Below are 12,403 nucleotides of genomic sequence, written 5' to 3'. Positions count from 1 at the left end.
AACAGGAAGTTCTGACCCAGAAGTGATTCCTTCCGGTGGCTGCAACTGTGCGTTAGCGACGCTGGGCCGCGCTGGAGTGGATCTTGAGCCTTTTTTTTTTGTCGTTGATCTGTTTGTTGGAAGTTTTTTTTTTATTTAATTTTTTTTTTGGTTCCTGATCCCGATCGTTCAGTCTGAATCCTGGTCCCGCAACTTTTCGCCACCGTTCTCTTTTTTTTTTTCCCCCACCCCCTCTCCCACGGAGTGTCGTTGGGGGCCGGGGGGGGTGATTTGACGGGATTCCGGCCTTGCGAAGCCTGTGGGAAGACGCTTGGGCCTCGGCTGTGAGGAAGAAGAAGAAGAAGAAGAGAGAGAAGCGCTGGGGGGAAAAAAATGTCCTGCATCGTGGTGATGTGCACCTGCTCGTCGGCAGCACGTCTCCTCCGATCATCCATAACCACCTCCGGGCTGGGTAAGAGCTGGGGTGGGTATAACTGAGCGGGTCTTATCTTCAATAGAAAGGAACGCAATTAATCCATTTACCTTGCGGCGAGACTCGCAGTTGCAACACAATCAGTGTTTTGATGGGAAATAATCTTGGTATAGTTGTGACTCAGTTGCAGTGACTCGCCTCTGAGTCAGTAGGTTGTGCATTCAAGACGTGTTCTAGGCTGACACTTCAGTACAGTACTGAGGGAGTGCTGCAGTGTCAGAGGTGCTGTCTTTTGGATGAGGTTAAACAGAAGCCCTGTCTGCCCTCTCAGGTGGAGGTAAAAGATCCCAAGGCACAGAGCAGGGGAGTTCTTAGTGTCCTGGCCAATATTTATCCCTCAACCAACATCAAAAACAGATGATCTGGTCATTTATTTCATTTCTGTTTGTGGGAACTTGCAGTGTGCAAATTGACTGCTGTATTTCCTGTGTTACAGCAGTGACTGTACTTCAAAGATAGTTCATTGGCTGTCAAGTGCATTTATATGTCCTGAGGTCATAAAATGCATTACATAAATGCAAGTCTTCCTTTTTTTTGTCCCCCAGGACTCCTTTGTACTGATTTATTGAAAGCTGCTGGTTTTGAAGGACAAGTGTCTGGCAAACTTTTTGTTTTTAGATGAACAATGCAATTACATAATGTATTATTATGTCACGCATATGTGATGCAGTAGTGATCTGTTATGAGTTTTCATGGTGACAAAGTTTGCTCAAGATTTCCAAATTCTTTTTTTGGCATCTATTTTGGGCCTATTGGAGACTAAAAAGGTAATCTATGTGTGGAGGCGGAAGATGTGGGTATGGCTCTTAATGAATACTTTGTATCTGCCTTTACAATCTCTACATCGTCTCTCTCTTTTGTAGTGAAGGAGGAGGAGTGTGAAATATTGGATGGGATAAACATTAGTGAGAGAGGAAGTATTAAGGGGTTTAGCATCTTTGAAAGTAGATAAATCACCAGGCCTGGATGAAATGTATCCCAGGCTGCTAAGAGAAGCAAGGGAGGAAATAGCGGAGGCTCTGACCATCATTTTCCAATCCTCCCTGGCTACAGGTGTGGTGCCGGAGGATTGGAGGACTTCTAACATTGTACCATTGTTTAAAAATGGAGAAAGAGATAGACCGAGTAATTATAGGCCAGTCAGTCTAACCTTGGTGGTGCGCAAATTATTGGAACCGATTCTGAGGGACAGCATAAATCGTCATTTAGAAAGGCACAAGTTAATCAATGGCAGTCAGCATGGATTTGTTAAGGGAAGGTCATGTCTGACCAACTTGATTGAATTTTTTGAGCAGGTAACAAGGAGGGTCGAAGGGTAACATATTTGATGTAGTCTACATGGATTTTAGCAAGACTTTTGACAAGGTCCCACATGGTAAACTAGTCAAAAAAGTAAAAGCCCATGGGATCCAAGGGAAAGTGGCAAGTTGGATCCAAAATTGGCTCATTGGCAGGAAGCAAAGGGTAATGGTTGACAGGTGTTTTTGCGACTGGAAGGCTGTTTCCAGTCGGGTGCAGCCACGCTCAGTACTAGGTCCCTTTTTGTGGTGTATATTAATGATTTGGACTTCAATGTTGGGGGACTTGATCAAGAAGTTTGCAGATCATACAAAAATTGGCCGTGTGGTTGATAGTGAGGAGGAAAGCTGTAGACTGCTGGAAGATATCAATGGACTGGTCAGGTGGGCAGAAAAGTGGCAAATGGAATTCAATCCAGAGAAGTGTGAGGTGATGCATTTGGGGAGGGCAAACAAGACAAGGGAGTACACAATAAATGGAAGGCTACTGAGAGATGTAGAGGAACAAAGGGACCTTGAAGGTAGCAGCACAGGTAGATAAGGTGATTAAAAAGGCATATGGGATACTTTCCTTTATTAGCCGAGGCATAGAATATAAGAGCAGGGAGGTTTTGCTAGAACTGTATAAAACATTGGTTAGGCCACAGCTTGAGTACTGTGTACAGTTCTGGTCACCACATTACAGGAAAGATGTGATTTCACTAGAGAGGGTACAGAGGAGATTTACAAGGATGTTGCCAGGGCTGGAGAATTTTAGCTTCGAGAAAAGACTGGATAGACTGGGGGGGGTTTTTGGAACAAAGGAGGCTGAGGAGAGATTTAATTGAGGTATATCAAATTATGACGGGACTAGATGGAGTGTATAGGGAGGCCCTATTTCCCTTAGCAGGGGGGTCAGTGACCAGGGGGCATAAATTTAAAGTAATTGGTAGAAGGATTAGACAGGAGCTAAGGAGAATTTTTTTCACCCAGAGGGTGGTGGGGGTCTGGAACTCACTGCCTGAAAGGGTGGTAGAGGCAGAAACCCTCAACTCATTTAAAAAGTACTTGGGTGTGCACTTGAAGTGCCGTAACCTACAGGGCTACGGACCAAGTGCTGGAAAGTGGGATTAAGCTGGATAGCTCTTTTTTGGCAGGCACGGACACAATGAGCCAAATGGCCTCCTTCTGTGCCGTAACTTTCACTGATTCTATCTCTGAAGGCATTTATTGTCTGTGTTGTCAGCCTGCTTAACTGACATCCAGACCTGGATGAATCACAATTTCCTCCAGTTAAACATTGGGAAGACTGAACCCATTGTCTTTGGCCCCAGCCACAAACTCCGTATCCCCACCACTGATTCCAACCCCCTCCTCAGCCAGTGTCTCAGGTTAAAGTGACTGTTTGCAACCTCAGCATCTTATTAACAAAACCTACAGCCTGTGAAATGTCCATAGACTACAGGGATCCTACACCAGCTACCAACATACCAACCAAGTCTCCACGGTATTCTGAGTTGAGCACGTAAATATAAAATAGATCCAACATTTGTTTCATTTTTAATGCTTGTAACAACAAAATCAAAAGTCTGATGAGTAAAGTCTGAAAATAGTGTGGGTAGGCAATAAATGCCAATCTTTGTCAACAGTTATTGACTTGGTCTTCTCAACACTGAACGTGGGACACTATTTACCTGCATGCTATTCAGTTCTTTATTTGCCTCCATTGACCTCGGTGCCACTTGTCTTGCAAATTGGGAGGCTGGTGTTATCAGCAAAGAAAACGGTCACTTTTGATATCTCTCTGTTCATTGAAGATGAGAAATGGAGTAGGGTTCTGAAGGTAACATTCATGCCATCCTTTTTTTTTTATTCGTTCACGGGATGGGGGCGTCGCTGGCGAGGCCAGCATTTATTGCCCATCCCTAATTGCCCTCGAGAAGGTGGTGGTGAGCCGCCGCCTTGAACTGCTGCAGTCCGTGTGGTGACGGTTCTCCCACAGTGCTGTTAGGAAGGGAGTTCCAGGATTTTGACCCAGCGACAATGAAGGAACGGCGATATATTTCCAAGTCGGGATGGTGTGTGACTTGGAGGGGAACGTGCAGGTGGTGTTGTTCCCATGCGCCTGCTGCTCTTGTCCTTCTAGGTGGTCGAGGTCGCGGGTTTGGGAGGTGCTGTCGAAGAAGCCTTGGCGAGTTGCTGCAGTGCATCCTGTGGATGGTGCACACTGCAGCCACAGTGCGCCGGTGGTGAAGGGAGTGAATGTTTAGGGTGGTGGATGGGGTGCCAATCAAGCGGGCTGCTTTATCTTGGATGGTGTCGAGCTTCTTGAGTGTTGTTGGAGCTGCACTCATCCAGGCAAGTGGAGAGTATTCCATCACACTCCTGACTTGTGCCTTGTAGATGGTGGAAAGGCTTTGGGGAGTCAGGAGGTGAGTCACTCGCCGCAGAATACCCAGCCTCTGACCTGCTCTCGTAGCCACAGTATTTATATGGCTGGTCCAGTTCAGTTTCTGGTCAATGGTGACCCCCAGGATGTTGATGGTGGGGGATTCGGCGATGGTAATGCCGTTGAATGTCAAGGGGAGGTGGTTAGACTCTCTCTTGTTGGAGATGGTCATTGCCTGGCACTTATCTGGCGCGAATTGATTGATTGAATTTTTTGAGGGGGTGACTAGGCGTGTGGATGAGGGTAACGCAGTGGATGTGGTATACATGGATTTCAGTAAGGCCTTCGATAAAGTCCCCCACAGGAGACTGGTCAAGAAGGTACGAGCCCATGGAATCCAGGGTGCCTTGGCACTTTGGATACAAAACTGGCTTAGTGGCAGAAGGCAGAGGGTGATGGTCGAAGGTTGTTTTTGTGACTGGAAGCCTGTGGCCAGTGGGGTACCACAGGGATCGGTGCTGGGTCCCTTGCTGTTTGTGGTCTACATTAATGACTTGGATATGAATGTAAAAGGTATGATCAGTAAGTTCGCTGATGATACAAAGATTGGTAGGGTGGTAAATAGCGAGGAGGATAGCCTCAGTCTGCAGGACGATATAGATGGGTTGGTCAGATGGGCGGAACAGTGGCAAATGGAATTTAACCCGGAAAAGTGCGAGGTGATGCACTTTGGAGTGACTAACAAGGCAAGGGAATACACAATGAATGGGAGGACCCTAGGCAAGACAGAGGGTCAGAGGGATCTTGGTGTGCAAGTTCACAGATCCCTGAAGGCGGCGGAACAGGTAGATAAGGTGGTAAAGAAGGCATATGGGATACTTGCCTTTATTAGCCGAGGCATAGAATATAAGAGCAAGGAGGTTATGATGGAGCTGTATAAAACACTGGTTAGGCCACAGCAGGAGTACTGTGTGCAGTTCTGGTCGCCACACTACAGGAAGGATGTGATCGCTTTGGAGAGGGTGCAGAGGAGATTCACCAGGATGTTACCAGGGCTGGAGCGCTTCAGCTATGAAGAGAGACTGGGAAGATTGGGTTTGTTCTCCTTGGAGCAGAGGAGGCTGAGGGGGGACATGATTGAGGTGTACAAAATTATGAGGGGCACAGATAGGATGGATACTAAGGAGCTTTTTCCCTTCGTTGAGGGTTCTATAACAAGGGGACATAGATTCAAGGTAAAAGGCGGGAGGTTTAGAGGGGATTTGAGAAAGAACTTTTTCACCCAGCGGGTGGTTGGAGTCTGGAACTCACTGTCTGAAAGGGTTGTGGAGGCAGGAACCCTCACAACATTCAAGAAGCATTTGGATGAGCACTTGAAATGCCATAGCATACAAGGCTACGGACCAAATGCTGGAATATGGGATTAGAGTAGACAGGGCTGATGGCCGGCGCGGACACGATGGGCCAAAGGGCCTCTATCCGTGCTGTATAACTCTCTATGACTCTATGAATGTTACTTGCCACTTATGAGCCCAAGCCTGGATGTTGTCCAGGTCTTGCTGCATGCGGGCTCGGACTGCTTCATTATCTGAGGGGTTGCGAATGGAACTGAACACTGTGCAGTCATCAGCGAACATCCCCATTTCTGACCTTATGATGGAGGGAAGGTCATTGATGAAGCAGCTGAAGATGGTTGGACCTAGGACACTGCCTAGAGATGCGTATCTTTAGGATAGATGTCAGGAAATTTTTCTTCATGCAGGAATAAATTTCCATATAGAGTAGCAGAAGCAAAAACCCTGGAATCATTTAAGAGACCGTTGGATGCTACAATGGGAGAGGCATTTGGATTTCTCTGGATGGATGAATCAAATGGGCTGAATGGCCTTCCTCATCCATAATTACCTTGTGGTTATTGTGATCGCAAGTAAATAAGAGCCAGGTAATGACCATCTTGAACAAGAGAACGTCTCGCTACCACTCCTTGACCTTTTAATGGCACCACCATTGCTGAGTTCTCTGCCATCAACATCCTGGGGTCACCACTGACCAGAAGATGAACTGGAATAGCCAAATCAACACTGTGACTACAAGAGCAGGATAGAGGCTGGGTACTCTGTGTCAAGTTGCTCACCTCCTGACCCCTCAAAGCCTCTCCACCATCTACAAGGCTCAAGTCAGGAGTGTATTCAAGTTAGGTCAGGTATTCAAGTCAGGAATATCCACCACTTGCCATGATGGGAGCAGCCGCAACAACACTCAAGAAGCTGAATACCATCCAGGACACAAAGTTTACTTGACTGTGGCCCTGCCACTGGACTCCGTATCCGCCAATGGTACTCTGTTGCGGCAGTATGTACATGTACAGTCTACAGGAAGCACTGCAGCAATTCGCCAAGGCTACTTTGACAGTCTCACCCACCCCGGTGACCTCTGCCACCAAGAACAACAAGAACAACAATGTTGTGGGAACGCCATCACCTCCAAGTTCCTCTCCAAGCAATATACCATTCTGACTTGGACATACATCGCCATTTCTTCATTGTCACTGGGTCAGTATCCTGGAATTTGCTGTCTAACACCATTGTGGGAGTACCATCATCTCAAGGACTGCAGTGGTTCCAGGAGAAGGCCCACCACTAACTTCTCAGGGCAAGAAAGAAAGAACTTGCATTTATATAGCACCTTTCATGACCTCAGGACGTCCCAAAGCGCTTTACAGCCAATGAAGTACTTTTGAAGTGTAATTTAGGGAAATGCGACAGCCATTTTGTGCACAGCAAGCTCCCACACACAGCAATGAGATAATGACCAGATAATCTGTTTTTAAGTGATGTTGATTGAGAGAGAAGTTTTTATGAAGAGAATTTCCCTGCCCTTTGAATAGTGCAATGGGATCTTTTACTTCCACACAGGAGGGCAGATGGGGCCTTGGTGTAACGTCTCACCCGAAAGACTGCACCTCCGACAGTGCAGCGCTCCTTCATACCACACTGAAGTGTTAGCCTGGATTGTGTGCTCAAGCCTTTGTAAGGGGACTCGAACCCACAACCTTCTGACTCCCAGTGAGCCAAGCTGACACCTTGCACAACCAGGGATGGGTAATAATGCAGCCTTGCCTGCATCGCTCAATTCCCATGAAGAAATAAAATAAATGAAAGATACTTTTACTATGGGTTAGCAAGAGATTGGCCAATGCCAGGAGAAAAATCAAGCCCACATTTTTCTAGCCGCCCCTACCTAATGAGCAGTGTAGAAATAGGCAGGAATATTGTTATATTTGCATGCTGAACGCCTTATTGAAAATGAGTTATAAGACTGTAATCAGGCACAGAACACTACTGGATACACTAAGAACACAGCTGAACTGGTTCATGAAATCTGAATTCCAAGACTAAGTTGTAGCTTTGAACTGACTGGTATATCTTTAAGATAGGACCAATTCTGATACTGTTGCCCATAGAGTTTTGGAACTCATTACTGTGAGGTGTACAAGAATTTTTTGCTCTGAAGTGACTAATGCTGCATAGTGGTGCATTATTAGGGACGCGATTTGAGGCCACAAGCAGGCAGCCAAGGACATATCTGCTCATACAGCTCATGAATAGGGAAAACAGAGCTCTGCATATCTGTACTTCTGTTAGGATAGCTCTTCTTTGGAACTAGTTCTCAAACTTTCTGTTAGCTTTGCACCATGTGCAGTTAAGCTGCAGTCATTGCACAATACTCTCTGTATAAGGCCGCATATTCATGGTAAACTTACTATCGATCTACCTGTCTTTAAGAAATCAGCATTAGTCTGTACGTTTGATATCAGTGGGATGTAGGAGATGTGGAACATAATTTGTGCAATAATTACTCCAATGTCACATGAGGTGTTGACTGCCCATTTTTCTATTTACACAAGTCAGATAGTGCCTAACAAATGATCTATTATGAAAAAGGCAAAATGGGAATAAGAAACAACTTTTAAACCACTGAAATATGAAAAATGACAAAATCATTGCAAGTGAATTTGCATTTCTATTTCAGGGTTTGCATCTACACGGCTCCATTTCCCATTCCTGGGAAACTCGATGAGTTTTGAAACACAGGGAGGAAGAAAAGTTCCTTTCAGAGCATTTTGCGAGACAATTACGGTACTTGCTTCAAAAGATGGAGGTACTAAAGAAACTTCTGGAGATGGCAGTAAGGTAAACTTCCGAGTTATTTGTGAAATGTGTCTTTATTATGAAATTCTATTTTCTGTTCTGTAGATATGTATCTGATGTGTATCTATAGAACAGACCTTGCTTATGAATATTATGTCTAGGCTTTTTCTGTGGTTTAGTTGCTGTCATTTAAAAATTATACTTATTTTGTACAATCAAATTTATAAAATTTTGAAACTTGTGCAACAGTCACTGCTGTAAACTTGGCCCAAACTCTCCAAATGGAGTGATCGATGTTTAATCTCGCTTTTGTGATCACTGTGAGATTGACCTACTAAAATGTTTGCAGAAGTCTGTCAGTGAAGGGGGCAGCAAACGATCATCAGGATCAGGTGGTTCCGGGAAAGGTGGAAATCAGCTGCGCTGCCCAAAGTGTGGTGACCCATGCACTCATGTGGAGACCTTTGTTTGTAAGTAATATATAAACCTAACTTTGTCTTGAGATACTGATCAGCTTATATGCAGGTATTAATAAGGTTTTATCACTAGAAGGCATATTGGTGTTTAATCTATTTGGAAGCACCACGTTACATCTTCTTTCCGTTTGTAGGGTTTTTATCCTAATAACATGAAGTTCTCATTCTCTGACCCATCCATTGCTCCCTCAATCCTATTTCCACTAAACTATTGACCTCTCAACCTTCCTAACTGGCCCCCATGCTAGCTGACATTGTAAATGGTTCCATCTCCTCAGGCACTTTTCCCTTCCCTTTAATTTCTCCCCCCGCACCCCCCCCCCCACCACCACCATCTTTGACCCTTATGCCCTTGCAATCTACAACTCCATCTCCAACCTCCCTTTCCACTCTAAAGTCTTCAACATCTCACCTCCTACATCCATGCCAACCTCTCCCTCAATTCTCTATTTGAATCCCTCCAATCAAGTTTTTGTCCCTCCCACAGCACTGAAACAATTCTAACAAAAGTCATTAAGGCCATTCACTGTATCTGTGATAATGATGCATTATCTCTCCTTCCTCCTCAACTTCTCTCCAGCCTTTGACACATTCGGCCACACCATTTGCCTTCAATACCTTTCCTCTGCTGTCCAGCTTGGTGGAATTGCTCTTGCTTGGACTCACTTTTAACGAACCGATCATAGCCAGAACATCTGTAGTAATGGCTTCTCTTCTCAGTCACCTCAGGAATCCCTCAAAAGTTCCAGGCTTGGCTCGCTCCTCTTGGGCATCTATATGCTGCCCCTTAGTGAATAGACATGGGGTTGGCTTCCACATGTGCTTTGGATGATATCCAGCTCTGCCTCTTCACCATTTCTCTCAACATTTTCACTGCCTCTTTGCTGTCCGACTACTTGTCCAACATCCAGTCTTGTATGAGTAGCAGTTTCCTCCAGCTAAACATTGGGAAGATTGAAACCATCGTCCTCAGCCCCCACTACGAACTCCGTTTCCTTCCTTGTTCCTTCGGCCAGTGTTTCAGGTTGACGGCGCCTGTTCGCAATCTTGGCATCCTATTTGACCCCGAGCTTGTGACCTTGTATCCTCTCCATCACCAAGACACCTCCAGACTTGATCACTTCATTGCTCTCTTGACCAGCCTCCCGTCCGTTAACTTCAGCTCATCCAAATCTCCACTGCCCATACCCTGTTCCACACCAAGTCCCGCTTATACATCACCCCCGTTCTTGCTGACCTATGTTGGCTCGTGGTTCCCCAACACAAAAAAAAAATTAAAATTCTCATCCTTGTGTTTAAATCCCTCCATGACCTCATCCTTCCCTTTCTCAATAATCTCTTCCCAACACCACCCCGCTCCCACCCTAAACAGTGCTCTGACTCCAGCTTGTATATCCCTCCCCTCCCCACCTTCACCCCACCATTGGCGGCCCATGCCTTCAGCTTCCAGGTCCTACACTCTGAAATTCTCTCCAACTCCCTCACCTTTTAAAAACTCACCTCTTTGACCATGCTTTTGGTTACCCCTCCTAATATCTTTCTTTGGCTCAGCATCCATTTTTTTCCCATATGCCTCTGAAGCGCCTTGGGATGTTCTTATGCATTAACGATGCTATATAAAATCCAAGTTGTTGTAGTTGTCACCTCCTTTAAAAAGTGTATAGATTCCTCACAGGTTCCACCTCTTGTAATTGAATTAAGGCAAGATTGCGTGCTTGCCTGAAAAAAAAACTTGAATGGACATGTGTCTCTGATTTTTCCAGTTTCATATATTAACATGGAGGTGGTTATTCATTTGAATAGTAATAATTACTTACCTTTAGATATAGAAGTTGTTTGCTGCCTTGCAATTAGCCCTTTATAATGGTCAGCTCAATTATGATATATTTCCTTTCTTACGGGAAAAAAAACCTTTTGACAAGGTTTCAAAGTTTATGAAATTATAAGCTGAATGTATCCATTACTTAAAATCCTAACTTGCAGAGGTCGTGATCAGCTTAGCCGCTTGTAGAAAATCAATTCATTCCCTGATGCAGGAGTTCAAGCATAGCATTGTTGGTAATTTGAAAGGGAAATTGGGCCACAAGTTATTTGTGAAACATTTGGACTTTGCAACGAGTTTTATAACCGTGGCAACTGGCATGACTTACGTACCATACTAACCATTCTGTTGAATACTGGTCATGTCTTGTGGTAAGATCATAACTAATGAAAAACCACATGTTTTGTGGATCTGCTTTTAAGTAATAGAGTTGAAGTAACTATTTACTAAGTTTAGATTGAACTAAAACTGAAGTTTCAAAACTGTCCTTATGCAAACTTTAGAAAGCCATTGAATACAAATTAATTTGGACGTGGTTACCAATGGGTGCCTCTTAAGCTTTTCATAATATCATAGTAGATACAGCACAGGAGGAGGCCGTTCGGCCCATCGTGACTGTGCCGGCTTTTTGACAGAACTATCCAATTAGTCCCATTCCCCTGCTTTTTCCCCATGGCCTTGTAAATTTTTTCCCTTGAAGTATATATCCAATTCTCTTTTGAAAGTTACTATTGAATCTGATTCCACCAACCTCTCAGGCAGTGCATTCCAGACCATGACAGCTCGCTGCATAAAAAAATGTTTCCTCATGTCGCATCTGGCTCTTTTGCCGAACACCTTAAATATATGTCCTCTGGTTACTGACCCGTCAGCCCCTGCAAACAGTTTCTCCTTGTTTACCCTATCAAATCTCCCCTCAACCTTCTCTGTTCTAAGGAGAACAGCCCCAGCTTCTCCAGTCTCTTCACATAACTGAAGTCCCTCATCCCTGGCACCACTCTAGTAAATCTCTTCTGCACCCTCTCTAAGGCCTTGACATCCTTTCTAAAGTGTGGGGCCCAGAATTGAACACAGTACTCAGCTGAGGCCTAACCACTGTTTTATAAAGGCTTAGCATAGCTTCCTTTTGTACTCTTTGCATCTATTAATAAAGCTCAGGATCCCATATGCTTTTTTAACAACCTTCTCAACTTGTCCTGCCACCTTCAAAGATTTGTGTACATGCATCCCCAGGTGTCTCTGTTCTTGCGCCGCCTTTAAAATTGTACCATTTAGTTTATATTGCCTCTCATTCTCCCTACCAAAATGCATCACTTCACTGCATTAAATTTCATCTGCCATATGTCTGCCCATTGCACCAGTCTGTCTATGTTCTCCTGAAGTCTGTTACTATCCTCCACATTGTTTACTACATTTCCGAGTTTCGTGTCATCTGCAAACTTTGAAATTATACCCTCTATGCCCAAGTCCAGGTTATTAATATATATCAAAAAGAGCAGTGGTCCTAATACTGACCCCTGGGGAACACCACTGTATATTTCCCTCCAGTATGAAAAACAACCGTTCACCACTCCTCTACTTTCTGTCCCCTAGCCTATTTGGATACACACTGCCACTGTCCCTTTAATCCCATAGTCTTTAATTTTGCTAACAAGTCTATTATGTGGTACTTTATCAAATGCCTTTTGAAAATCCATATACACAACATCAACCGCACAACCCTCATCAACCCTCTCCGTTACTTAATCAAAGAACTCAATCAGGTTAGTCAAACACGATTTTCCTTTAACAAATAAATCCGTGCTGACTTTCATTT

At 44.6% G+C, this 12,403-nt stretch overlaps 1 protein-coding gene across 2 annotated transcripts in view; it reads left to right on the top strand.

Annotated features, from left to right (window-relative positions):
- The first annotated feature begins 35 nt into the window (after positions 1-35).
- Positions 36-12,403, top strand: part of clpxa (caseinolytic mitochondrial matrix peptidase chaperone subunit Xa) — a 51,336-nt gene continuing 38,968 nt past the window's right edge. The window contains exons 1-3 of one of the 2 annotated variants that reach the window (XM_067971428.1): positions 36-451; positions 8,171-8,331; positions 8,639-8,759. In XM_067971428.1, coding sequence (XP_067827529.1) covers positions 373-451; positions 8,171-8,331; positions 8,639-8,759 — 361 coding nt within the window. In that variant the 5' untranslated portion in view covers positions 36-372. Of the gene's footprint in view, positions 464-8,170; positions 8,332-8,638; positions 8,760-12,403 lie in introns of both variants that reach the window. The other variant, XM_067971427.1, reaches the window with a different exon arrangement.

The sequence above is a fragment of the Heptranchias perlo genome, chromosome 34 (genome assembly GCF_035084215.1).
Source record: "Heptranchias perlo isolate sHepPer1 chromosome 34, sHepPer1.hap1, whole genome shotgun sequence".
NCBI classification, from domain to species: domain Eukaryota; kingdom Metazoa; phylum Chordata; class Chondrichthyes; order Hexanchiformes; family Hexanchidae; genus Heptranchias; species Heptranchias perlo.
This window is presented reverse-complemented; position numbering and strand designations above follow the sequence as displayed.